The following is a 25,616-nucleotide window of genomic DNA, read 5'->3' as shown; positions in this document are numbered from 1 at the left end:
ATGAGTTGAGCGTTTGGGTCACTTTGGTCATTATAAAAATGATTGCCAGTTATCGAGCGATAGAATTGTAACCAACAAGTATTGAAATTCGCAACAATTAAAACTGCAGTCAGCAAAGAAGTAACAAGCCTCGACTATTTGTTGAGGAAGAACCTGCTAGTTTCCCCTTGCCGACAGCAGACTCCTTCTTTTTAGTTTGATCGAGAAGTAAGTGATGTACATAAAAACTGCCTGTTTTATGCACACATTATAACAGGCTGGTTGGCTTAAGGCCATTAAATTCATTAGATAACTGACACAATTATACAAACTTACCTTGGAGAGGGCTAAGCAGCTTGGTTAGGCCTTACGTAAGCTTTTCCCTTTCTCAGTTTGCTTTGACTAAAAAAAAGGCGGTGTAGAGCGTTTTCCGCGCGCCACAAACCTTAACTCCCTCAACTTGGAATGGATCGATCGAGTCTTCGAGCTGCTTGAAAAATCTTACGGACTTTAGCCTTCAGTCTGATTCTCGACGTTTCTTTGCTCGGAACTTTCTCATTGTAGCGATCGTTTGTTGGGGGAGCAAGGATGCGGCAGTGATGAGAGCGCTCGTCTCCCACCAATGTCGCCCGGGTTCAAATCCTTGCGTTGACGCAATATGTGTGTTGAGTTTGTTGTTGCTTCTCCTCTTTTGCTCCGAGATGTTTCCGGTTTTCCCCTCTCCTCAAAAACCAACATTTGCAAATTGCAATTCGACCAGGAATCAGGTAGACGAAGAACCACTTTGTGGATGTTCTACCAACAAATAATTATTTCTTTACGTAGTTAGTTAGTTAGTTAGTTAGTTAAAAGTAGTCAAACTTAAGAGAGACGATAAATTATTTCATCGCAAACATGGCCATGTCCTATCCTCTGTATCCAGTTACCTTGGCTTCTGTCAAGCTTGCACACAAACTCGTGGCTTATTGATGGTAAGCTTGGACAGGCCTTGTTTAAGTTTCTCCCTTTCTTTGGTAATGTTTCCATTGCCATTTCGATTCAGAATACGATTCTGATAACAATGGATCAATTTGGAGCCATTCTCTCTCCCAGTCTCCTCTCGTTTCTCCCTTGTTTTCCCCGCGTACGATTTAACTCGCTCCCCACCATCTGAACACCGCGCTTTACCGATCTGAACGCCTGGAAAAGGCTATCATGTTTAAAATCAAGGGCATGCCCTTCAGTGGTTACTATATGATGAATTAACTTAAGGATGTTTAATCGGGAGGTACTGTTACATGTCTGGAAGATTCATTTATTACTTGTTTAGATGTACGCGTTTAAAATAGTGCTCAACATAAACCTTGACCTGTCATGAAGTCGTTGTACTGAACATGCTGAAACAGATATGTTCTATGTTATTATGCTTCCGCGGGAACCGTCTAAAGTACCTTTCGTCCTCGTCTGGACTTTCAGGAAATTACTTCTATTCCTATTTTTGGTAGTTTTGGCCAGTTTGCTAGTATTCCCGTTTTCATTCAGCTCATGGTTTTTACAGGCAATTAAAACTATTAGAATTATAATAATGATACTGTGTAATTTCTCTTAATATTTGAGCGTCTGTTAAGATTGACATCTATTGTAGGGAGTGTAACTTCTGATATTTATCATGTATTGCATTTTTAATTTGTTCTCGGAATTTTTCCGATCCCATCCGCTAGGATCCGTGGTTAATTTATGGAAAATTTTAGCCTATCAACGTTCGATAAAGGAGCTTAACGCTTAGTAGTCTATTCTCACCTGTCTCCCTCACGCCTATTGTTGAGTATGGGCACCAACAGTCTCGATCTGTTGACTAATATAATCCTAATATAAAACCGAGGTGGGTAGGGTGGGAAAAAGCCACAGAAACGAGACCTGAGAAGGATAGGCGTAAAAGAAAACGAATGAGAACGGTCAACATGTTGAATATAAACTGCTTAGCAGCTTCGAGAGAATGGCATAACTCCTTTGTCTACTCTGCCTTTTATACGCGCGAGGTAGGACCGCTGAGAATAGTAGTCTATTCTCACCTGTCTCCCTCACGCCTATTGTTGAGTATGGGCACCAACAGTCTCGTGTTGAAGATAACCCTAAAATACCACGGCGGAGACCACAAAAACCGCACAAACGGATGCCCATCCTCAAAACGAGAACCCCAAACTGAAAACCCCGTCCTAACAAAAACAGAAATTAGGAACGAGGAAACGCAGAAACGAAGTCTTTTAAGCGATTAAGATCCGCATATAAAGTTGTGGAGGCGGAGGCCGCCAACTCGTTTGAAGACAATAAGTCAGAAGGAGATCCTTCACGAAGAACTTCAGCTAACTTCATGTAGTAAAGGGCAGTACCCTTGTTGGACCAACCCACGTGGGACATCACATCAGCGAGCTGTGATCCAGACAAAGCAAGGGTAATGGCGGAGCCAGAGCGGAAACCGTGCAGAGTCTCGCCTTCATCAATTTTCGCGTCCTTTAAATAATATTTCAAGCGGGCTTCTGCAGAAGAACTTGTAAGGGGCTTATTGACGATATGACCCTGGTGATTAGTGGGGCTAAATAAGTAGCCGTTGGAGAGAGTTATGCGTAGTTCTGAGGCGACAGCCACATATGTTTCAATTGCCTTGACCGGGCAAAGCTGGGGATTTGAATGGCGACGAATTCCAAAGACGTTGTAGGCGCCGTCTCGTAAAGTTTTACCCCAAACATGATTAAATAAAAAGCCATCGTCTTTAGGGAAACGCATAATTTCTGCGGTTTTCACACATCCCAGATCAGAACCTCTATCCGCGCTGAAGAATAGAGTTTTAAAGAATGCTTGATCTCGAGCCAGAATAAAGAGAGCGGAAGGGCTGACTGCCGGATCCGCCATTTTTCTATCCCATAACCTTGCCAGAAGTAAGAGCTTCGGTAGAAAAAACGGAACTGCTTGCTTGGGGACGATATGAGCACGCAATTGTTCCTCAGAAACAGCCTTAAGATAACCTTGGACTGGAGAAGAAGCAGCAGGATTACCAAAACCTAGCATACTATTCCATTCGCCAGAACGGCCGGCCTCGTTAAATATTGCACGAAGTTTTCCAATATAGGGATCCACGGTTTTAAACGCGAGTCGCTTGGGGCAACCGCAATCAGAAGCATCTTGGTTTGGGGCATTTACACATTCAGCTACATGGACAACCCTTTTCCCGTGACGATCTTTCCAAATCAGAAAACGCGAAACATCTTCGGGGGTGGCGGAATAGATAGACTTTGTATTAGGCAAAGAGGCTAAAAAGGTTTCAAACTCACGCGCAAAGAGGATTTTTGCTTTGAATACAAAGACGTGTTGGCCGTTTGTGTAAGCTGTTGCAAACGAGCATCAATGGCTGCGAGATCCACTTTTATTTTCGAGGCAGGCTGACGTGGGACTGACTTTCTTTTGTAGCCACACATTTGGCAAAAACGAAACAAATGGTCGTTGGCATAAGCACATGAAGGGCAAGCTACAGCGGGGATAAAAAACCGCTGTACTTGTGGGAGATCCTAATAGGGAAGACAGATGAAAGACTAAATGAGAATAAATACCAAATATAGTTGAAAATAACTAAATAAAATCAAGGAGAGACGAAAAGTACAAGACTCGATGACTTTATTGAAATTACATCTTAATGACAGAAACACATCAAATGCAACAGCAAAATGGATTTGTTTGCTTGATAATCCTTAAACAGTATGAAATACTGCGAGTCTAATTATTTGAAATCCGGAAAACCCAAAGGTCCCAGGGGATCGGCCTGTCACCCAAGATACTATCCCTGGAAGGGGTGAGAAGAACGCCACTAGCCCCTTTAGAGGCTAGCAAGGAGCTGGAAGAGCATGCAGACAGAAGCAAAGGCCACCAAAAACGACGTGGGATCACGTCTGGGACAACAAGGGTGTATGGCAACTTAAGGCTACTAAGATACTTAAAGACCTTGGGAATAAGGCAAATGGGCGGGAAAACGTAAGGATTCGAAAAAATCTCAGGTCGATACAAGTTAGGGGATTGTGCAAACACATTAACCCCCAAAGCATTAACTAAGGGACTTTCAGAAAAAAATGGTAGAGGTTTGCCAGATAGGTCAGTTTGGACATTTGAAGCTCGTGCCATAAGATCAACGGAGTGACCTTTAGGACCGCCATACAGACTTTGGACCAAATCCCACGTTTTTGGACTAAGTCTAGAGTCCTGAAAGCTTAGCCGACGGGAGGGAGAATCCGCAGGGTTCTCAGGGCCAGGAATATAGTAGACATGCAGATCAACGTTAAGATGCATGGTAGTTTGAAACAAGCACTTAAGAGCGGTCACCAAAGAGTGGGAACGGGAACCACGCCTGTTCCAAGAGTGAAGCAAAACCTGACTGTCAACAAATGCATCCACCCATGAGTTTCTTACCGTACTCCCAAAGGATTGTAAGGCATTGTTGAGGGCAAGAGTTTCCTTGGTAGCAATGTCGGCCCCAATAACAGAAGAATCTCAGTAGTCGGAAGTGCTAACAGTACAGGCTAACAGTACAGGCACCCGGACTCAATACACCTCCCCAAGCAAAAATGGAAGAATCCGAGAACAAACGAAAATGGCAGTGTTTCTCGGAACGCCAAGGAAGGAAGCCGTTCCAGGTTTCCAAAAAGAGCCAATGCTCCAACTCCTGTCTCAAGGGCCCGGATAGTTTGACCGGTCGAGATGAGCGCACAGCACGAGAAAGGGCCAAGTTAATTTCGTTTGTATAAAGCCTTGCACCTGGCACGGCCAGAACCATTGAAATGCACTTCCCTCCTAACCTTTGGAGAGTAACCAGGTCGATGGATTCTGAACTAAGAGCCTGCTTGAGAAGAGTAAGAAACTTTTTTTTCTTGTGAGGCAATAAAATGAAGGCCTGTTTCTCGGAATCGGAAATAAAACCCAAGTAAGGGACTTGCTTGCAAGGTACCAAAGTCGATTTATCCAAACCAATAAAATAACCGAGGGAGGAAAGGATAAAACACGTAAGAAAAATAGCAGCGTTGGCTAAAGCCAAATTAATGCCATCCTGGGAGGGCAAATTTTGATAAGCAACCGGAAGACAACCATTAGGGAAAGAAAGCTGACTACTGTGACGGTCGTCGATGTACAGCGAAGATGGAATGCCAAGCGACCGTAGATAATGAGAGGCAAGGAGGCCAGTGGAGTGATAAATGTAGGCGGACGATTTCCAACCAAATGGAATACAACAACTGACAAAAAACCATCCGCCCCACTCGAATCCAAAAAATGTCCGGCTGTCCACTGAGAGTTGGATATGGTCGTAACCGGATTTGTCATCGCAGACAGTTTGAAAGAAGCCAGGGAGAACATACTTGGGTAAGTGCTGAACACTGTCCAATTTAAAACGGCGGTCTTGAGTCCAAAGGTTGAGAAATCTGTCGTCATTACAAAGGCGTGGTTTGGTAGGTTCTACTGTAAGCGGCATGACCAGGTGTGGAGGTGGACATTCCCTTACCTTGCCCCAGAGGGAGATGGCGCCTGAAGCTAATCTCTCGATAAGAGTATCAGAAATAAACTGGGCAAACGCCTTACAAGAAGGATGATTAGCAAAAATGCGAGCAGGCGGTCTTTCGCAGTTATAATTGACTCCCTTATAGCTTCCTTTATAATGGGTAAAAAACTTGTCAACGTGGATAAAGTTATGAATCCAGTCCAGTACTTCAGAGAAATTGTCATCAGACGATTGAAATAACTTGTCCCATTGATCTATATGGCGATGGAGTTCACCCGCTCTAAAGGAACTTGAGTCACGGAAGGCCAAAAGGGAGGCGTCGGCAAACGCTTCTCCCGCGATAACTGAGGAGATGAAATCTTGACTAATATGGGCGTTGTCTGCCATTTCCTGGGCCTCAGTAAGAAGAAATCCCTTATAATTGACCCAACGTGGCGAGTTAACAGAAATCTTGGCAGGATCAAAGTTGGGAGTCTTTTCCCAGTCATGAAAAGGCATCTTGAAAAACTAGAACAGAAGAAAGAATAGGTAAGGCCCAGGGAATGGCAAACTCAGCCCCGGTAATCCGAGAGGGAACATTCGTTCCCCTTGAGAATGCCACCCGAGGGAAGAAGAAAGAGGAGCGAGAACAATATAGCGAGTGGACAACAATACAGCGAGTGGAGAACACCATAGCGAGTGGGCAAAATAAAGTATATAAAAATATAAGTCGGTATTAGGGGATAAAAGGGTGAAGGATTAAAGACGGTAACCCCGAAATAACAAAAAATAAAGGAAACAAAAGGCAAGTAAAAACAATGCACTATTCGCCTAAAGGAAAATCTTTATTGCATAAGATGATACAACAAAATTATGTTGAAGGATGGTTAAATCGAGGCTGAGCAGCAGAAGAAGGCTGACGAGAAGGAGCGCGCTTCCAACACTGGGGTGACTTATGCCCTGGTTCACCACATTTGTAACAAATAACGCGAGAGGGTGGCCGCTGATAGGCTTGAAAATACGGTTGCCGATATGGCAAACTTCCTCTACGCGTCTGTGTGCGAAATGGCGTGGACCGCTGGAAAGACTTGTCAACCTTCGAGATCGTTTCGATAACACGGGAAAAATCCTTGTCAGCTAACAAAGCAAGGAAATACGCCTTGAACTGCTCATCTGGGACGTGGAGCTTCTCTCTCAAAGTCGAAGCGATAACATCATAGCTGGCGGCCTTGGGGTGACTGGAGGACTTTGCAACAGAAGCTAATTCCTCGGCGTAACGAAGCGCTTCGTACTTGTCGAAGTCCTCAACTCTTCTGCCACCATAATATGAAATTCTCTGTACCAATGACTCGACTGAGGTGCCTTGGGCACTTTCGAGAGCTTTAATACGCTGTTGCAAGGCCTAAAAAAAAAAAGAAAAATGGGCAGTCAAAACTAAGCCCTAAAAGCGACAAAACATCGATAATAAAATCCAAGAATAAATTCAAGGCAATAATAAATAAACAGCTTTTATAATAAAAGATCGGGAGAGGAAAAGCAAACAAAATTAAATACAACAGGCAAAATAAACTAGCCCCAGCGGGACTGCCGGTGTAATCGAGCGGTAAATACGCAAATGAATAAAACAAAAGGGCAAACAAGGAGGCGCAACAACTAAACGAACTGTAGGCGGAGTAAAAGTAAAAGGGGGTTTTAAAGATGAAAATAAACAAGCATACGAATTCAGAATTGCCCGCGAAGCCCACGTGAAAAGAGGGCAAAGGTTGAGAATCAGGGCGAAAAACAAACCAAACAAAATTATAGCCCGCGAGGCCCACATAAAGGGGCAAATAGTTTAGAATGGCGAATAATATACAAAACAAAATACGGCTCGCACAGCTCACACGAAACGAGGGCAAACGTTAAAAGCAGGGCGAATATTTTACAAAACAAAGTTTTAGCCCGCACAGCCCACTGGTAAAGAGGGCAAACGTTAAAAGCAGGGCAAATAATATGCAAAACAAGATTTAGCCCGCTGAGCTCACACAAAACGAGGGAAACTTTAAAAGCAATTTAAATACAGTGTAATACGGTAAACAAAACAAAATTATATGCCGCACTAGCCCACACGAAACGAAGGTAAACTTTAGAAGCAGAACGAATATACAAATAAAAATTTAGCCCGCACAGCCCACATAAAACGAGGGCAAACGTTAAAAGCAGGGCGAATAATTTATCAAACAAAATGTAGCCCGCACAGCCCACACGAAACGAGGGCAAAAGTTAAGAGCAGGGCAAATAATATATCAGACAAAATTTAGCCCGCACAGCCCACACGAAACGAGGGCAAACGTTAAAAGCCGGGCATATAATATATCAGACAAAATTTAGCCCGCACAGCCCATACGAAACGAGGGCAAACGTTAAGAAGCAGGGCGAATAATATATCCAACAAAATTTAGCCCGCACAGCCCGTAGAAAAGCGGGCAAATGTTAAGAAGCAGGGCAAATAATATACTAAGTGGAAATGAAAAACAGCTCGCGTAGGGCAAACAACCTACAAGGTTTGGAAGCGAAATACTAGAGAACCAGAACGAAACACGCGGCAACGAACGGATAAAATAAAGTTTCACAAACCTCCAAAGAAACGTTTGCTTGCACTGGCGCTTGTGCAGGCGGTTGAGCTTGTTCCTCTGGGGCTACTGGTGCTTGAGCTTGTTCTGCTAACGCCGCCGGTGCTTGACCTTCTTGAGCTTGGTTTTGTAAAACAACTTGAGCTTGTTGGACTGCATCTGCAGGGACCTGCGGGTCAGCCATGGTAATCTGAACAGCTCAGCAGCTTCGAGAGAATGGCATAACTCCTTCGTCTACTCTGCCTTTTATACGCGCGAGGTAAGACCGCTGAGAATAGTACCTTTCTTGCAGTTATTTTTTATTATCATTATTTTTTTTTTCTTGTTGCTTTATATTGACTGGAAAACCCAAGCTTTCAAATGGAATGTAAGAAAAAAGACTTGTTTTGACACATCGTTTCTCATTATATGCAAATAAAAAGTTAAACCCTTTCCTATAAGTCTCATTGACAAAATTAATGGTACCCTTTTCACATATTAGTTTAGACCACTGTATTCCCTTTAACTGTTGCAAATGCACTGTTTTTTCATTATGAATAAATCACTAAGCCAGAGAGTTTTTGGGGGTTTGTCCCAGCCATAAAATACAACTGTTGGCCCCTATCCCTTTAAACTCTAAAGTCAAAATTTAAATTCTCATTTGTTACCCCTTTTCAATTCTTACAGAAGTAGTGGGAACAATTTGATTTAATATCAAGCAAATTCATCTTGTCTGTGATCATGTCCGTAATTGTCGTGACCACTCTATTTTACAAAGCATTGATATTACAAAGAGAAATTTGATGCTGATCACTCTTAGGGGTTCACGGTATTGGCCATTATTGAGAGTTTCCTCCCCAGTGGGACTCTAAGAAAACAGAACTGGCTCAGTTTGGTCTGTGAATTAACAGTGAACAGTAGTGTTCAGTCAGATATCTGAAGGTACAGCTGTACGGCAGGACCAGAGAGAGCTTTTGTGTGCGTGTGTGTGTACTTGCTTGACTTGCCCAACTGTGATCGACTATACTTGGGAACTTCTTGCATTTCAGTCTGTTAAGTGAGTGATTTACTTAAAAATATCTGGCTTAATTTTTTGCATAACAGTGCATTGTCAGTTTAATTTTGTCTTTTTTGCACAAACCCCTTTTGTTTCCTTTAGTCATTGTTAAGTACTTGTAGTGACAGTCCTCTATGTTTTTCTTGTTGCTGTTGTAGACACTTGATAACGGAATGCGCATCATTCAACTGGAGACAGCTGTTGGAGCTGCCATGAAGAATTTTGAAGGAGCTCATGGTAAAAGATAACACGTACAAACTGTTTTAGTGATGATGATGATGATGATGATAATGATGATGTAATGTCGGTAACGCGGCGATGTTGATTAATTGTTACGTTTATTATCATCATTGTCAACATCAGTATCTTTATTTTTAACTTTTTTTTTTTAATATCAGAGACGGATAATTCTCTTTTGTAATGACTTAATTGAAAACCCTGGACTGCCTGCAAGAGGTATTGATCGCATCTGAGCCGCAAGGAATAAATTTGCGAAATCGTGATTGCCATTTTTATGATTTATATAATTCTTAATGCTATAATTATAGTGCTTAATTCTTACTTCAAATATTTCTGTAAGTTATGTACATATTTTTTTCAAAATTGAATAAAATTATAGTTATTATAAAAAAATCATCATCATTATTATTATTATCATTATCATTATCATTATCATTATTATTATTGTTATTAGCAACGTCATGCAAGTTACATGAATGGTTCAAAGATTTTTTTTGTCAAATCACGCTTCAGCTGCAGATATCATAATCCCTTCGAACACCACACTTGCAGGTATAAACGTACCACGAAGACGTTTCCTTCCGGTCAAAACCTGTTCTGATCTGTTGATTATCATGTCAAACTTGTATGAAATGAAACACGGCCAACTGGAGATGAGTCATCTTAGACAATTTCCACCTGTGCCTATAGTACAACTCAGCGGCTCACACTTCAAAAAGGTGCGTGGACATTCCTCACGGTGCCTAATGTTTCAATCTCGTCCCTAGAGCTTTTGTTACCCTGATCCAGCGAAACGTGCAACGGACGGTTGGTGTGATCCTTGGTGCTGACCAAAAGGATCGCAGTCTCTGGGAACGAGATTGATAATGTTCAGGACCGACCAGGACCTGTATTACCTTTGGTGCCAGAGAGTTTTTATGCGCGGTTTTCTGTTGCGGTCAAGTCTTTATAAGCACTGTTCAATGGACTTAGTAAAATCAAATTGCTGTAGTGTTAGTTTTAGTGTTTTTACCGATTACACGACAACAAGAGCTAATAGGATGGCATCTGTGGTAAGTTGCAAGAACCAGTAATCGAGTTACTGGGGTAAATACAGCTCTAAATCTTGACTAAGGAAAACGAAAATTAGTTCGAGTTAGCGGGGAATTCGAGTTATCTGAGTTCGAGTTCACCGAATGAAAATAACTGAAAATAGGGGTCAAATCCAAGGGAAATGGGGCTTTGTTTGGGTTAGCGGAGACGTTCGAGTTATCCGAATTCAATTTACTGAACTGTCCTCTACTATTACAAACCCGCTGTGAAATTTTCTGAATTTTCCTTACCGTTATTATTATTTTTTTTTTTTTGCGTGGGTCAACAGGTGAAGGACTTCTTGGCGCGCTTTGAGACCATTCCTGATCTCTTAGAACTGGATCATCTGACTGTATCTGGTGACGTCACATTCGGCAAAGGAGTCTCTCTGAAGGTGAGATCTTTCTTAGTGTTGGTAGAACGTAACGGCAGAAGAAGAGGTGTACGGTCTAGCCTGTTCCAGGCGCTCAGATTGTGGTGGCTGCGCAAAGAGATGCGAGCAGGAAAAACCCAAACGCCTGGGACGGGCTATGCCCAGTCTGAAGTAACCTAGAGATAGCCAGACAAACAGACTCGAAGAACTTTATAAAAAGTGGATATATTATTTTCTAACGTTTTCAGTTCGTCGACAGTGACTTTATTTTATTAAATTGTAAAATATTTTGCCTTGGCTATCCACCTTAAATGATGGATTCTCTTCTCTTGCCAGTCTTCTGTTCTTTCAAGGCGTCGACTGTGCAGATAAATGGATAGCAGTCTCTCTTATACCTTTTTAATACGTGGATGGCAATAAATTTCCTAATTGATAGTATCAATGCTGGCTGCGTAGTTTGCTGTTTTTCAGCGATGATTTTGATTTTATGTTATTTTTCTTCAGGGCACTGTTATTGTGATTGCTAATCATGGCGATAGGATCGATATTCCCTCAGGTGCTTTGCTGGAAAACAAGATCGTCTCTGGAAACCTCAGAATCTTACAGCATTAAAAACTGCTTTATAGTTTAGTCTATATATATAGTGTAGTTAGGCTTTGTAAGTAGTATAGAAACAGTCCTTATAAAGAGCGAAATCAGAATTCGAGGTTTATCTCAAATGTGATTTTCTAGAAAACCATTGGAAAACAAATAGTACAGCTAAAGAGGCTGAATTTGACTGGTAACACCATGAGATTGTGTTCATAAACGTAGAAGGTAGAACTGTACGCTAAATAAATAGTATCACGTGAAAGTACTGCTGAAAGGTTCAACTGAATGGTCACACCATAGGATTTTGTCCACAGACTTACAGTTATAACCTGTTTTATAGCATTATCAATAGTACCGTGTGAAAATGCTGCTTAGGTCATTCATTTGACTGATCAAAACATAAAGATTTTGTCCACCGCCTCAGAAAATAATTGAGCATAGCGCGGCATGTCTTCAAAAATAGACTGTTCCGAAAGATAGCCGAGAACGAGGGCTGTAGACGTTATCTACATAGGGGGTGGAGGACGGTTTGGAAGGAGACCCTGAGGAGGCCTTTCTACCCCCACCGCTATAAACCCCGACGTTCGCCCCCTCGGAACATTTGCAACCTATTAAAAAATGGTTGTCAGTGGAGATGAGCGCTCGACCTCAACCATCTTGCGGAAATTTAGGGACTTTGAACAGTCTATTTTATCAATGGCTTAAATGGTTGAAGGCGTATGGGATACTATCAGATATTTTTAAAATATTTAATCACAAGAAAAGTTCATAACTTAGAGAAATCTATTTTTAGTCATAGAAACCATTAATCTTCGTTCGTAATCAAGAATTATAATGCGATTAAACATGTTACAATCGACCGTAATGAACTCATGTTTCGGGAGAAGGTCTAAAACAGCGCGAATGTGGAAATGTAGACAACAAGGGTTACTAAGCATGGGTAAGGGCAATATGGCTGGATATTGGCCAAGTTTTTCCCTTGAGGCCCATAAAAACGTAAAAAAGAACGAGGCTAGTACCCAGCCGTCTTGAGCAAACAAGCTTGGTCAATAAAGGATTTATCATGTTGTTAAAACAAAGTCTTTTCTTGCAGGACAAAGCAGGTACTCCCGAGCAGACAAGATAGGCTCATCTTACCCGCTTGCGGAGTCAGCCATGTATACTCCATATATAATAAGAGAGTAGAAAGTACCTGAGTCTGTGAAATCAGTACAGCACAGATAATAGGGTACTGAAAGCTCATATGACAGGAAACTAACGTAAGAAGGATTTGAAGAACTCTCAGACGTTTTTTTTTTTTGGTCTTGGTAGGAGGCTAGATTGTTTCATGAGGCACACGCGATGAAGTGCCCCGAGACCTGCTTTTGTTTGACCACAGTTGTTAATCGGCCTCAAAAACGTTCTTGTTCGTTCCTCAAGCGGGAGCGTAGCCAGCTTTTCGTGGCTGACTTTTATTTCCTCATATCCTGAAAATTGCATGCATGACTAGTACACACTGACCTCACCAACACTTTGAACTCTTAAGCTTTTTAGCCCACTCCAACAACGCATAATTTATTACAAAGTTAGTGGTAGAGTGATCAAACCAAAACTTTGTAGGCCCGGGCCTACTGGTCTATGGCCTAGCTACGCCCCTGTCAAGTACATAGATTTGGGGTTATCATTGTCAAGAAAACTGGAGCTAAAAGCCCAGCCGTGTTTTCGTTCTTTTTGCAATAGCGTTGTAAATGTTCTCTAGTGTTAAAATAGCTTGTTTAAAGTGGTTAGCAGTCAACAGTACTTCCTAAGTTAATAGTGCTCACAGAGTATTTTGGGTAAGAGAACAAAATATATAGATCATATATAATGCAATGATTTTTTTTTTGTCCGCGGCGCCTTTGAAGACTTTCCCGTCTTAGACAAAATTTTTAAAAAAGCGCGACAACCCATCCGCATCATTTGTTTGGCGTTGATGATGACGGAAAATTTGTCTCAATTAATAAGCAACTTTTTCACTAATGAAAAAAGGCCCTATCTTTTCAATCGATTTCTTAATACTCTGGTTGGCTTAAGGTCAGTTGATAACTGACACCATTATACAAACTCACTTTAAGCAGCTTTGCTGAGGCTTCGCAGGGGACTTACAATTGCCAATAAAAGTTCTGAATCAAACAGGATACGCAATATACAGAGCAGTAATTCAAAGCTACTTAACTGTATTTGTACAATTCCTCAGATAAGTCGCAAACCTAAGCATGAACTCAACGGTGAACTGATTTCACTGCGTGGAAAATCGGAGGAACCGTTGCCTTTTGTCTGATCATCATCATTTCACTGGTCGCAAATTCTCTCATTGTTATCCTCGTTTGTAAAACGCCGAACTTAAAAAAACCGATAAATTATTTTATCGCAAACATGGCCTCATCTGATTTGTTGTATCCACTATTCTGGATACCTTCGAGCCTATCCGGCTTGCACACCAGTTACTCGTTTCTTATCGGTGGTAAGCTTGGTCAGGTCTTGTGTAAGCTTGTCCATTTCTTTGGTAACGTTTTCATTGTCGTTTCGATTCAGAATCTGATTATGATAGCAGTGGGTCGATTTGGAGTCGTGGTATTTTCACTCCGTTCCCCACTCATCAGATCCAAGCTGTGTCCCTTCTTCATTCTCGTCACGTGGATCAGACTTTGCCATAGTTTTTAATTTTTCAGATGTCTTCACTTTAGAGCTCGTTGAATACCCAGAGGGAACCTGGTGTGTTGAGAGATGGAAGAAAGTATTTGGAGAGTCATTGTCCTATGCCAGTTTCCTGCTTTGCTGTTGTTAGTCATTCTTTACTCCATCATCTTTATCAAGCTCAAGACACAGGCACACCCAGGTGAACAGTCGACCAACAATCAGCAACAGCGGAAAAGAAGAAACAGAAGCGTTCTTCATATTTCCATTGCTATCGTAACAATGTTTTTGCTTTGCTGGTTGCCTTTCAGTACGAACCATTTAATCATAGCGTATCAGGACAGTTCTGCCCATTTCTCGTGTAGTTTCTCGATATATTTTTATGTAACCTACTTTTTGATTCACGCTTACTGTGCTATCAACCCGATTATCTGCTTTATGTTTAGTAGTAATTATCGACAAGGTATAAAAAGACTCATAAAATGTTCTTTTGTACGGGCGTAAGTCGCAAAAATGTGCTTTTCATTGAATATGTTGAGTGAGAGGTTCGTGGAACATTCGCCAATAAAAACTATCATGACTGTTAATGTACTTTGAGAAGTAAAATGTGTTCCAGTTTATGCCCCCCTGCCTCTGCCCTGCCATGACTGCAAAGAGTGATAGCATAGGCGACGTATTGTAAGAGTTTGGGTGGTAAATAACAGTGCCAGATCCAGACCTTGAGATAAGGAAGAGGGGGCGGTCATCCAGACCCTTAGATAAGGGGGGGGGGGGGGGGAGGGGCAGGTCTCCAAAAAAATCTTTTTCGACTCTTCAGGCCTTAGTTTGGTCTAAAAATAAGGGGGGCGGGGCCCCCCGGGCCCCTCCCCTGGATCCGCCACTGAATAAAACTCAGGGATGGACAATGCACCCTTCCAGCACCAGAGCTGATCATTCGCTCGCTTGATCACTTGCCGTCACTCAACAAGTTGGGAAGTTCTGCTCGCAGGGTGCGATGGACCATTAGAAACGTTATGGGGGTGGGTGAACTACAAAATAAATATTCATGCAAGGGGGAAATAAGGTGAAAAATAAGAAATATTAACGAAAAATGATATGTATCATAACAGTTTTCACCGGTCGATTTCTAAATGAGACAAACACAATGGCTTAGTATTCATTAATCTGCTCGCTGTAGTATAGCAGGGGCAGCGATTCCTTTTTCCGCCCCGCGAACATTTCGCGTGCCCTTCCCCCTGACTATCTGAGAGCCTGGAACAGCTCAGTTTAACCAATGTAAAGAAGTAGGAATGGTCACGGATGGAAAAAAAGACTTAGTGCCGCGTATCAGCGACAGAACTGATGTAATTGCAGGTGTTCAATCGAGGACGCTGACATACGCGGGAACCAGGCTGCTCAGAAGACGCGTCGTCTGTAGGACAGACCATCATGTTCCTTAAACTGACTTCGCGCGTGTAAGCCACAAAAGGTGGTTGCATGAGGAAGGACACATCGAGTTTGCTCATCCGTTGATCAGAATAGACTGCGAAAATTCTGTGGTACAAATCGTTTGACCTTGATGTTTAACCGGCGGTATATGAGAACAAGGCGTCACGCTTTTAGGACGGGAGCAGCGCGTCATGACGGCTAATGGTTGCATTGATATGAGTTACGCGGGTGGGTTTTCAGGTCATTCTTAAGATAAAATGCCACAACAGTATCGAGAGACAAGAATTGTAGTAAAGAAATACTGAAGGTTGTACCAATTAAAAGCAGTCAAAGACTGACGGAAGAAACAAGTACGCCTTGTCTTTTTCTTTAAGGAAGAACGTTTGTTTTATAACCTCCTATTTTAAGTTCGATCGAGAAGTGAATGCATAAAAACTGCAGGTTTTATGCACACGTGACAACATGCATTTATAGTTTTGCCTCAAATTCCTGTTTAGCCTTGGCTTTTATGGCTTAAATGCTTCCTGTATTTAACTATCAAATAGTGTAGCTCATGATCGAATATGCGTATTTTCAAATTGGCACATCAACTAACAACACTTGCATTTGCTAATGGAAAGAATAATGGATTTACAATAATTGACAAGAAAAACACATTTTAGTATATTTAATCGATTTTGTCTAGTTTTTGCCAGGGGGAAAATTTTGTCGGCGGCGCTTTTGAAGATTGTCCCGTCTCAGGTAAAAGTTAAAAATTGAGCGACAAACCATCGGCATCATTTATTAGGCGTTGATGATGACAGGATATTCCGCTATTCACAAGCTCTCTTTATATTTTCGCCGAAAGCATATTAGTTTTGAAAAGTAGGTTGTTACATAAATTACAATAAACTCAGTCCTTTCTCTTTTAAATGACTCCCGTCATTAAACGCTCCTCTTGGAACCCTAAAAGTAGTAATCGCTACTATAAATAAATGAAGTGTCACAACGTTATCGAAAAAAAAGAGCTGTAGTCAACAAGTACTGAATTTTGTAACAACTAAAACTGAGCAGTCAAAAGAGTCTGAACAGGCCCTTGTCAGAAGAACCTGCTAGTTTCTCTTTGCCGACAGCAGACTTTTAGTTTTTCCATTTTTAGCTCGATCGAGAAGTAAATGTTATAAAAACTTCATGTTTTATTGTACACGTGATAATATGCACTTATTTTTCCCTCATATTCACCTGTTAAGCCTGGGCTTAATGGCCTGAAGGCAGCTTCGCCTCTGCTTCCTGTGGTTAACTGTCAAACTTGTGTTGTTGATGATGGTACTACCAAAGATATCATTTTTAATGTGTTAAAACACACTTGTTTAATCATCTTCTCAATCGATTTCTTAATACAACCACCTGACCTAAATGAATTGTTCTGGTAGGTTTATAACATACTAATACCCCACTGTTTCTGTCAAAAGGTCAGTTGGCGGATAATGCCGGAACATTACAATACAAAGTCACTCTTTGAAGGCCTCAGAGGACAGCTGTGCTGTGGCTTTGCAGGGGGCTTGCAATTGTCAATAAAAGTTCTGCCACTCAAACAGCATACGCAGTATACAGAGCAGTAATTCAAAGTTACTTGACTGCATGTGTACAATTCCGTAGATACGTGGGAAAACTCAGCATGAACTCATCAGCGAACGGATCCAGCGAGTCTTCGAGCTGCTTCACTCAGTTAAATTCCACAGCGTGGAAAATCGGAGCAACCGTTACCTACTGTCTGTTCATTATCGTTTCACTGGCCGCAAATTCTCTCATTGTTATGATCGTTTATAAAACGCCGAACTTAAGAAAACCGATAAATTATTTCATCGCAAACATGGCCTCATCTGATCTGCTGTTTCCAATGTCCTGGATACCTTGGAACCTGTCACACTTGCACACCAACTCGTGGCCTATCGGTGGAAAGCTTGGCCAAGCCTTGTGTAATCTTATCCCTTTCCTTGCTGAAGTTTCCATTGTCGTTTCGATTCAGAATCTGATTCTTATAGCAGTGAATCGCTTTGGAGCCGTGGTATTTCCACTCCGTTCTCCACTCATCAGATCCAAGCTGTGTCTCTTCTTCATTCTCTCCACATGGATAGTTGCCGTAGCTTTCAATTCGCCATACTTGTTCACTTTCGAGCTCGTTGAATACCCAGAGAAAACCTGGTGTGGTCTGGAATGGAAGAAAGCATTCGGAGAGTTCTCATCCTTTGCCAGTTACAAACTAGCTTCCCGCATACTGTTTTTATTTATACCTGTACTGTTGCTAGTCATTCTTTACTCCACCATTGTTATCAAGCTCAAGACAAAGGCACACCCGGGTGAACAGTCCGCGAACAGTCAGCAACAGCGGAACAAAAGAAACCGAAACGTGCTTCAAATGTCTATTGCTATCGTAACAGTGTTTGTGCTTTGCTGGTTACCTTACTCTATCAACATTTTAATCATAGAGTATCAGGACCCTTTCACGTATTTCTCGTGTAGTTTCTGGATATACTATAAAGTCACCATTTATATGACTTGCGCGTACTGTGCTATCAACCCAGTTATCTGTTTCATGTTTAGCAGTAATTACCGAAAAGCTCTTAAAAGACTCATAAAATGTTCTTTTGTACAGGCGTAAGTCGCAAAAATGTGCTTTTGATTGAATATGTTAGGGAACACTCGTGAATAAAAAATCACCATGACTGCCGTCGGCGCACAAAACTGAGGATTTTAAATAAGATGTGTTCAGTTTAAATCTCCCATGTCGGCGAAAAGTGACAGCATGCATAGGCCATGTATTGTAAAAGGTTGGGTGGTAAATAAAACTCAAAAACGGACCATTAGAAACGTTATTGGGGGTGTAGGCTGGCGAAGTACAACTGTACAACTGTTAATTACTGCGGAACCGCTAAGTTCAGGGAAGAGGTTCTGCCGCAAAAAAATAAACGATTAAAAGGGACAATTATAAACATCTGTTGAATTTTGAGCGCCACTCTAACGTGTGACACTATTTTTGCGTCGTCAAAACAAGGAAAGAAAAAATCTGCATGTTTTCGCCCACTCCAAAAATTACAATCCAAAAAGTTAAACAGGAAAGTTAAGCGGCAAGGTGTTGTCTTTTACACAAAATCAATTAAATGATATTGCCCCTTTGAAATGTTTTTATAGACATTTTGTGGCTTTATAAATTTTGATCACCTGACCTATGTTTAAATACATAATGGGTGAATTTCTACATGCAAATAATATGTATCACACCAGTTTAAAATGTCCACTCTTACTGGTTTCCAAATTTCTTTTCAATCGATTTCTAAATACAACCAGCATGGCTTTAAAATAGCATTCGTTAGTCTGCTCTGCAGAAAGGACGGCCATATCGGTCTTCTGATATGGAGTTCGCGTTTTTATACAGTCTTTCCATATCGGTCTTCATATCGGTCTTCCAATAATTGTTATTAAAATAACAATTATTGGGCTCAGGCTTCGCAAGGGGACATGAAAATTAAAGTTTAAAAAGTTTGAATTTTAACTGATCGCCGTGATGAATACTGCGTTGTACAGAAGGCGCGCAGCAAACATAAACTCGAGAATGGGGAAAGGATCGAGCCAGCCTTGGAGCTGCTTCAAACAGTTTAAAGAGAAACTACAGAACTACAATGGTGAAATTGTTATACTGTTCGTAGATGAAAAAAATTCTTGCGCTCTTGATCACAAGACTCCCTGATCACTCTTTCTCAGCCGCAAAGTTACACTTCCTCGTAGGGCTAAGAGCCAAATTAAAAATTTTCTTGGCTTGGCGTTGTATTTTTACTATTTATCTGACACAAATTCAACATACGTTTTGAATTGGGCGTTTTGAACACATTAGAACTAGAAATACGTGAATCGGAGGACCTCGCGAAGGACTTCGAGAAAATTTATAAATTTAAAAAACTTAAGCAATATAAAGAAATAAAACAAAAGTGCAATAACTAAACAGAAGATTAAACGTAAAGAAAAAAGAAAAAAAAGAAGAGAAAAAAAAAACAGTTTCTACGGGGAATCGAGGAATAGATGGGCGATGCGAGTTTGCAGCTCGCTATGATCCACGCGCGGTCCACGCTTCGCGCGCGACGAGATTTTAAACTCACTTCGCTCGGCGCAAAACAAACAGGTCTTGTTACTGTATGATATTGTTTAAATTTTGTTTAGAAACCAATTCTTTGTTCTCTCTCTTCGCTCTCCTAGGTTTCATATTTACTGGACAACCCAAGCTTGAAAGTCAAATTTAAGACAGAAAAAAATCGATTTGACAAAGTAAATAACTCGAAGGTTTAATGCTAATGAGTTTCTCCCAGCCAATAATTACAAGACTTACTCAAGCATTAATATGAGTTGAGCGTTTGGGTCACTTTGGTCATTATAAAAATGATTGCCAGTTATCGAGCAATAGAATTGTAACCAACAAGTATTGAAATTCGTAACAATTAAAACTTCAGTCAGCAAAGAAGTAACAAGCCTCGACTATTTGTTGAGGAAGAACCTGCTAGTTTCCCTTTGCCGACAGCAGACTCCTTCTTTTTAGTTCGATCCAGAAGTAAGTGATGTACATAAAAACTGCCTGTTTTATGCACACATTATAACAGGCTGGTTGGCTTAAGGCCATTAAATTCATTAGATAACTGACACCATTATACAAACTTACTTTGGAAAGCGCTCAGCAGCTTGGTTAGGCCTTACGTAAGCTTTTCCCTTTCTCAGTTTGCTTTGACTTAAAAGAAGGCGGTGTAGAGCGTTTCCCGCGCGTCGCAAACATAAACTCAACAACTTGGAATGGATCGATCGAGTCTTCGAGCTGCTTGAAAAATCTTAGGGACTTTAGCCTTCAGTCTGATTCTCGCCGTTTCTTTGCTCGGAACTTTCTCATTGTAGCGATCGTCTGTTGGGGGAGCAAGGATGCGGCAGTGATGAGAGCGCTCGTCTCCCACCAATGCCGCCCGGGTTCAAATCCCGGCGTTGACGCAATATGTGTGTTGAGTTTGTTGTTGCTTCCTCAATTTTGCTCCGAGATGTTTCCGGTTTTCCCCTCTCCTCAAAAACCAACATTTGCAAATTGCAATTCGACTGGGAATCAGGTAGATGAAGAACCACTTTGTGGATGTGCTACCACCAAATCATTATTTATTTACGTAGTTAGTTAGTTAGTTAGTTTATAAAACGCCAAACTTAAGAGAGACGATAAATTATTTCATCGCAAACATGGCCATGTCCCATCTTCTGTATCCAATTACCTTGGCTTCTGTCAAGCTTGCACACAAACTCGTGACTTATTCGTGGTAAGCTTGGACAGGCCTTGTTTAAGTTTCTCCCTTTCTTTGGTAATGTTTCCATTGCCATTTCGATTCAGAATACGATTCTGATAACAATGGATCAATTTGGAGTCTTTCTCTCTCCCAGTCTCCTCTCGTTTTCCCCGCGTACGATTTAACTCGCTCCCCACCATCTGAACACCGCGCTTTACCGATCTGAACGCCTGGAAAAGGCTATCATGTTTAAAATGAAGGGCATGCCCTTCAGTGGTTACTGTATGATGAATTAACTTAGGGATGTTTAATCGGGAGGTACTATTAGATGTCTGGAAGATTCATTTATTACTTGTTTAGATGTACACGTTTAAAATAGTGCTCAACATAAACCTTCGCCTGTCATGAATTCGTTGTACTGAACATGCTGAAACAGATATGTTCTATGTTATTATGCTTCCGCGGGAACCGTCTAAAGTACCTTTCGTCCTCGTCTGGACTTTCAGGAAATTACTTCTATTCCTATTTTTGGTAGTTTTGGCCAGTTTGCTAGTATTCCCGTTTTCATGCAGCTCATGGTTTTTACAGGCAATTAAAACTATTAGAATTATAATAATGATACTGTGTAATTTCTCTTAATATTTAAGCGTCTGTTAAGATTGACATCTATTGTAAGGAGTGTAACTTCTGATGTTTATCATGTATTGCATTTTTAATTTGTTCTCGGAATTTTTCCGATCCCATCCGGAAGGATCCGTGGTTAATTTATGGAACATTTTAGCCTATCAACGTTCGATAAAGGAGCTTAACGCTTCTGTTTTAATATCGACAGTCACTACCTAAGTGACATGATTTTCAAACTGTATTTTTAGTACCTTTCTTGCAGTTATTTTTTATTATCATTATTTTTTTTTTCTTGTTGCTTTATATTGACTGGAAAACCCAAGCTTTCAAATGGAATGTAAGAAAAAAAACTTGTTTTGACACATCGTTTCTCATTATATGCAAATAAAAAGTTAAACCCTTTCCTATAGGTCTCATTGACAAAATTAATTGTACCCTTTTCACATATTAGTTTAGACCACTGTATTCCCTTTAACTGTTGCAAATGCACTGTTTTTTAATTATGAATAAATCACTAAGCTAGAGAGTTTTTTGGGGTTTGTCACAGCCATAAAATACACCTGTTGGCCCCTATCCCTTTAAACCCTGAGATCAAAATTTAAATTATCATTTGTTGCCCCTTTTCAATTCTTACAGAAGTAGTGGGAACAATTTGATTTAATATCAAGCAAATTCATCTTGTCTGTGATCATGTCCGTAATTCTCGTGACCACTCTATTTTACAAAGCATTGATATTACAAGGAGAAATTTGATGCTGATCACTCTTAGGGGTTCACGGTATTGGCCATTATAGAGAGTTTCCTCCCAAGTGGGACTCTAAGAAAACAGAACTGGCTTAGTTTGGTCTGTGAATTGACAGTGAACAGTAGTGTTCAGTCAGATATCTGAAGGTACAGCTGTACGGCAGGACCAGAGAGAGCTTTTGTATTTGCGTGTGTGTGTGTACTTGCTTGACTTGCCCAACTGTAATCAACTATACTGGGGAACTTCTTGCATTTCAGTCTGTTAAGTGAGTTATTTACTTAAAAACATCTGGCTTAATTTTTTCCATAACAGTGCAGTGTCAGTTTAATTTTGTCTTTTTTGCACACAGCCCTTTTGTTTCCTTTAGTCATTGTTAAGTACTTGTAATGACAGTCCTCTATGTTTTTCTTGCACAGGGTCCAGAGGAGATGTGTTTGTCGTTAGAACATCAAAACCCGTCGAAAACCTCTGAAAAAATGGGTTATTTTGATCGCGTTACGGTTTCGTTACACATTCTATAGACCGCAAACCAAGAGACTGAGGGCTCGCAAGATCGGCTTACAGTCCTTTCTTTTACTCGGCACTTCGTGCCTCGGTCGCCCTCCGGGCGACGGCCTTCGGTCACCCTTCGGGCGACGTGCCGTGCGCCAGCGAGGATATGGCTTGCGGTTATTGATTTTCAAAAGTCGATCTCGGTCAGATAAGAAGCGAAGAAATCGTTTACAGTAGATTTATAAAGATCCCACTAGGCTAATTAATCGTGCTAAGCGACAGGTATAGACATTTTTCAAGGTAAGTAATTCATTTATTCACACGAAACTCCTCTGGACCCTGTGTTCTTGTTGCTGTTGTAGACACTTGACAATGGAATGTGCATTATTCAACTGGAGACAGCTGTTGGAGCTGCTATGAAGAATTTTGAAGGAGCACATGGTAAAAGATAACACGTACAAACTGTTTTAGTGATGATGACGATGATGATAATGATGATGTAATGTTGGTAACCGCGGTGATGTTAATGGTGTAATTGTTGATTAATTGTTACGTTTATTATCATCATTATCATCATCATTATCTTTATTTTTAAATTGTTTTTTTTTTTTTAATATCAGAGACTGATAATTCTCTTTCGTAATGACTTAATTTAAAACTCTGGACTGCCTGCAAGAGTTTTTGACCGCATCTGAGCCGCAAGGAATGTATTTGCGAAATCATTATTGACACAGTGATTGCCATTTTTATGATTTATATAATTCTTAATGCTATATAGTGCTTAATTCTTACTTCAAATATTTCTGTAAGTTATGTACGTAGTTTTTTTCAAAGTGGAATAAAATTATAGTTATTACAAAAAAATCATCATCATCATTATTATTGCTATTATTATTATTATTATTATTATTATTATTATTATTATTATCATTATTATTATTATTATGAGCAACGTCATGCAAGTTACATGAGGGGTTCAAAGTTTTTTTTGTCACATCACGCTTCAGCTGCAAATATCGTAATCCCTTCGAACACCACACTTGCAGGTATAAATGTACCACGAAGACGTTTCCTTCCGGTCAAAACCTGTTCTGATCTGTTGATTATCATGTCAAACTTGTATGAAATGAAACACGGCCAACTGGAGATGAGTCATCTTAGACAATTTCCAACTGTGCCCATAGTACAACTCAGCGGCTCACACTTCAAAAAGGTGCGTGGACATTCCTCACGGTGCCTAATGTTCCAATCTCGTCCCTAGAGCCTGCGTTACCCTGATCCAGCGAAACGTGCAACGGACGATTGGTGTGATCCTTGGTGCTGACCAAAAGGATCGCAGTCTCTGGGAACGAGATTGAAAATGTTCAGGACCTGTATTACTCTGGGTACCAGAGACTTTGTATGCGCGGTTTCCTGTTGCGGTCAAGTCTTTATAAGTGCTGTTCAATGGACTTAGCAGCTGACTTAGTTAAATCAAATTGCTGTAGTGTTAGTTTTAGTGTTTTTACCGATTACACGACAAGAAGAGCTAATGGGATGGCATCTGTGGTAAGTTGCAAGAACCAGTAATCGAATTGTTGGGGTAAATACAGCTGTAAATCTTTACCAAGGAAAACGAAAGTTAGTTCGAGTGAGCGGTGAATTCGAGTTATTTGAGTTCGAGTCAACCGAATTGAAATAGCTGAAATAGGGGTCAAATCCAATGGAAATGGGGCTCTGTTCGGGTTAGCGGAGACGTTCGAGTTATCCGAATTCAGTTTACCGGACTGTCCTCTACTATCACAAACCCGCTGTGAAATTTTCTGAATTTTCCTTACCGTTGTTATTTTTTTTGCGTGGGTCAACAGGTAAAGGACTTCTTGGCGCGCTTTGAGACCATTCCTGATCTCTTAGAACTGGATCATCTGACTGTATCTGGTGACGTCACATTCGGCAAAGGAGTCTCTCTGAAGGTGAGCTCTTTCTTAGTGTTGGTAGAACGTAACGGCAGAAGAAGAGGTGTACGGTCTAGCCTGTTCCAGGCGCTCAGATTGTGGTGGCTGCGCAAAGAGATGCGAGCAGGAAAAACCCAAACGCCTGGGACGGGCTATGCCCAGTCTGAAGTAACCTAGAGATAGCCAGACAAACAGACTCGAAGAACTTTATAAAAAGTGGATATATTATTTTCTAACGTTTTCAGTTCGTCGACAGTGACGTTATTATATTAAATTGTAAAACATTTTGCCTTGGCTATCCACCTTAAATGATGGATTCTCTTCTCTTTCAAGTCTTCTGTTCTTTCAAGGCGTCGACTATGCAGATAAATGGATAGCAGTCTCTCTTATACCTTGTTAATACGTAGATGGCAATAAATTTCCTTATTGATAGCATCAATGCTGGCTGCGTAGTTTGCTGTTTTTCAGCGATGATTTTGATTTTTTGTTATTTTTCTTCAGGGCACTGTCATTGTGATTGCTAATCATGGCGATAGGATCGATATTCCCTCGGGTGCTTTGCTGGAAAACAAGATCGTCTCTGGAAACCTCAGAATCTTACAGCATTAAAAACTGCTTTATAGTTTAGTCTATATATATATATATAGTGTAGTTAGGCTTTGTAAGTAGCATAGAAACTGTCCTTACAAAGACCGAAATCAGAATTCGAGGTTTATCTCAAATGTAATTTTCTAGAAAACCATTGGAAAACAAATATTACAGCTAAAGAGGCTTAATTTGACTGGTAACACCATGAGATTGCGTTCATAAACGTAGAAGGTAGAACTGTACGCTAAATAAATAGTATCGCGTGAAAGTACTGCTGAAAGGTTCAACTGAATGGTCACAGCATAGGATTTTGTCCACAGACTTACAGTTATAACCTGTTTTATAGCATTATCAATAGTAGTGTGTGAAAATGCTGCTTAGGTAATTCATTTGACTGATCAAAACATAAAGATTTTGTCCACCGCCTCAGAAAACAACTGAGCATAGCGCGGCATGTCTTCATAGATAG

The 25,616-nt window shown here is 40.8% G+C and overlaps 4 protein-coding genes across 4 annotated transcripts; 3 read left to right on the top strand and 1 right to left on the bottom strand.

Annotated features, from left to right (window-relative positions):
- Nucleotides 1–4,510: 4,510 nt before the first annotated feature.
- LOC140944673 (uncharacterized) lies at nucleotides 4,511–5,992 on the bottom strand. Its single transcript, XM_073393791.1, has one exon. The coding sequence runs from the start codon at nucleotides 5,990–5,992 to the stop codon at nucleotides 4,511–4,513; it is 1,482 nt and encodes a 493-aa protein (XP_073249892.1).
- A 3,289-nt stretch (nucleotides 5,993–9,281) lies between these two features.
- LOC140942602 (UTP--glucose-1-phosphate uridylyltransferase-like) lies at nucleotides 9,282–11,442 on the top strand. Its single transcript, XM_073391523.1, has 4 exons — nucleotides 9,282–9,358; nucleotides 9,914–10,080; nucleotides 10,722–10,826; nucleotides 11,310–11,442. The coding sequence occupies exons 1-4, from the start codon at nucleotides 9,295–9,297 to the stop codon at nucleotides 11,415–11,417; spliced, it is 444 nt and encodes a 147-aa protein (XP_073247624.1). The 5' UTR covers nucleotides 9,282–9,294; the 3' UTR covers nucleotides 11,418–11,442.
- Nucleotides 11,443–17,136: 5,694 nt separating this feature from the next.
- Nucleotides 17,137–18,120, top strand: LOC140944672 (RYamide receptor-like). The gene has a single exon (XM_073393790.1). The coding sequence runs from the start codon at nucleotides 17,137–17,139 to the stop codon at nucleotides 18,118–18,120; it is 984 nt and encodes a 327-aa protein (XP_073249891.1).
- A 5,536-nt stretch (nucleotides 18,121–23,656) lies between these two features.
- Nucleotides 23,657–25,208, top strand: LOC140944241 (UTP--glucose-1-phosphate uridylyltransferase-like). The gene is made up of 3 exons (XM_073393373.1): nucleotides 23,657–23,838; nucleotides 24,473–24,577; nucleotides 25,061–25,208. Exons 1-3 carry the CDS (start codon nucleotides 23,734–23,736, stop codon nucleotides 25,166–25,168), a joined length of 318 nt encoding a protein of 105 aa, XP_073249474.1. The 5' UTR covers nucleotides 23,657–23,733; the 3' UTR covers nucleotides 25,169–25,208.
- Nucleotides 25,209–25,616: the final 408 nt, after the last annotated feature.

The sequence above is a fragment of the Porites lutea genome, chromosome 7 (assembly GCF_958299795.1).
Source record: "Porites lutea chromosome 7, jaPorLute2.1, whole genome shotgun sequence".
Classification (NCBI taxonomy): Eukaryota; Metazoa; Cnidaria; class Anthozoa; order Scleractinia; family Poritidae; genus Porites; species Porites lutea.
The sequence above is the reverse complement of the archived record's forward strand: the minus strand, read 5'-3'. Positions and strand labels throughout refer to the sequence as shown.

Coding starts and splice junctions, on each gene's coding strand:
- LOC140942602 (XM_073391523.1), top strand. CDS start 9,295: ATGCGCATCATTCAACTGGAGACAGCTGTTGGAGCTGCCATGAAGAAT. Junction 9,359..9,913: donor GAATTTTGAAGGAGCTCATG/GTAAAAGATAAC, acceptor CCACACTTGCAG/GTATAAACGTACCACGAAGA. Junction 10,827..11,309: donor GCAAAGGAGTCTCTCTGAAG/GTGAGATCTTTC, acceptor ATTTTTCTTCAG/GGCACTGTTATTGTGATTGC.
- LOC140944672 (XM_073393790.1), top strand. CDS start 17,137: ATGAACTCATCAGCGAACGGATCCAGCGAGTCTTCGAGCTGCTTCACT.
- LOC140944241 (XM_073393373.1), top strand. CDS start 23,734: ATGTCAAACTTGTATGAAATGAAACACGGCCAACTGGAGATGAGTCAT. Junction 23,839..24,472: donor GCGGCTCACACTTCAAAAAG/GTGCGTGGACAT, acceptor GTGGGTCAACAG/GTAAAGGACTTCTTGGCGCG. Junction 24,578..25,060: donor GCAAAGGAGTCTCTCTGAAG/GTGAGCTCTTTC, acceptor ATTTTTCTTCAG/GGCACTGTCATTGTGATTGC.
- LOC140944673 (XM_073393791.1), bottom strand. CDS start 5,992: ATGCCTTTTCATGACTGGGAAAAGACTCCCAACTTTGATCCTGCCAAG.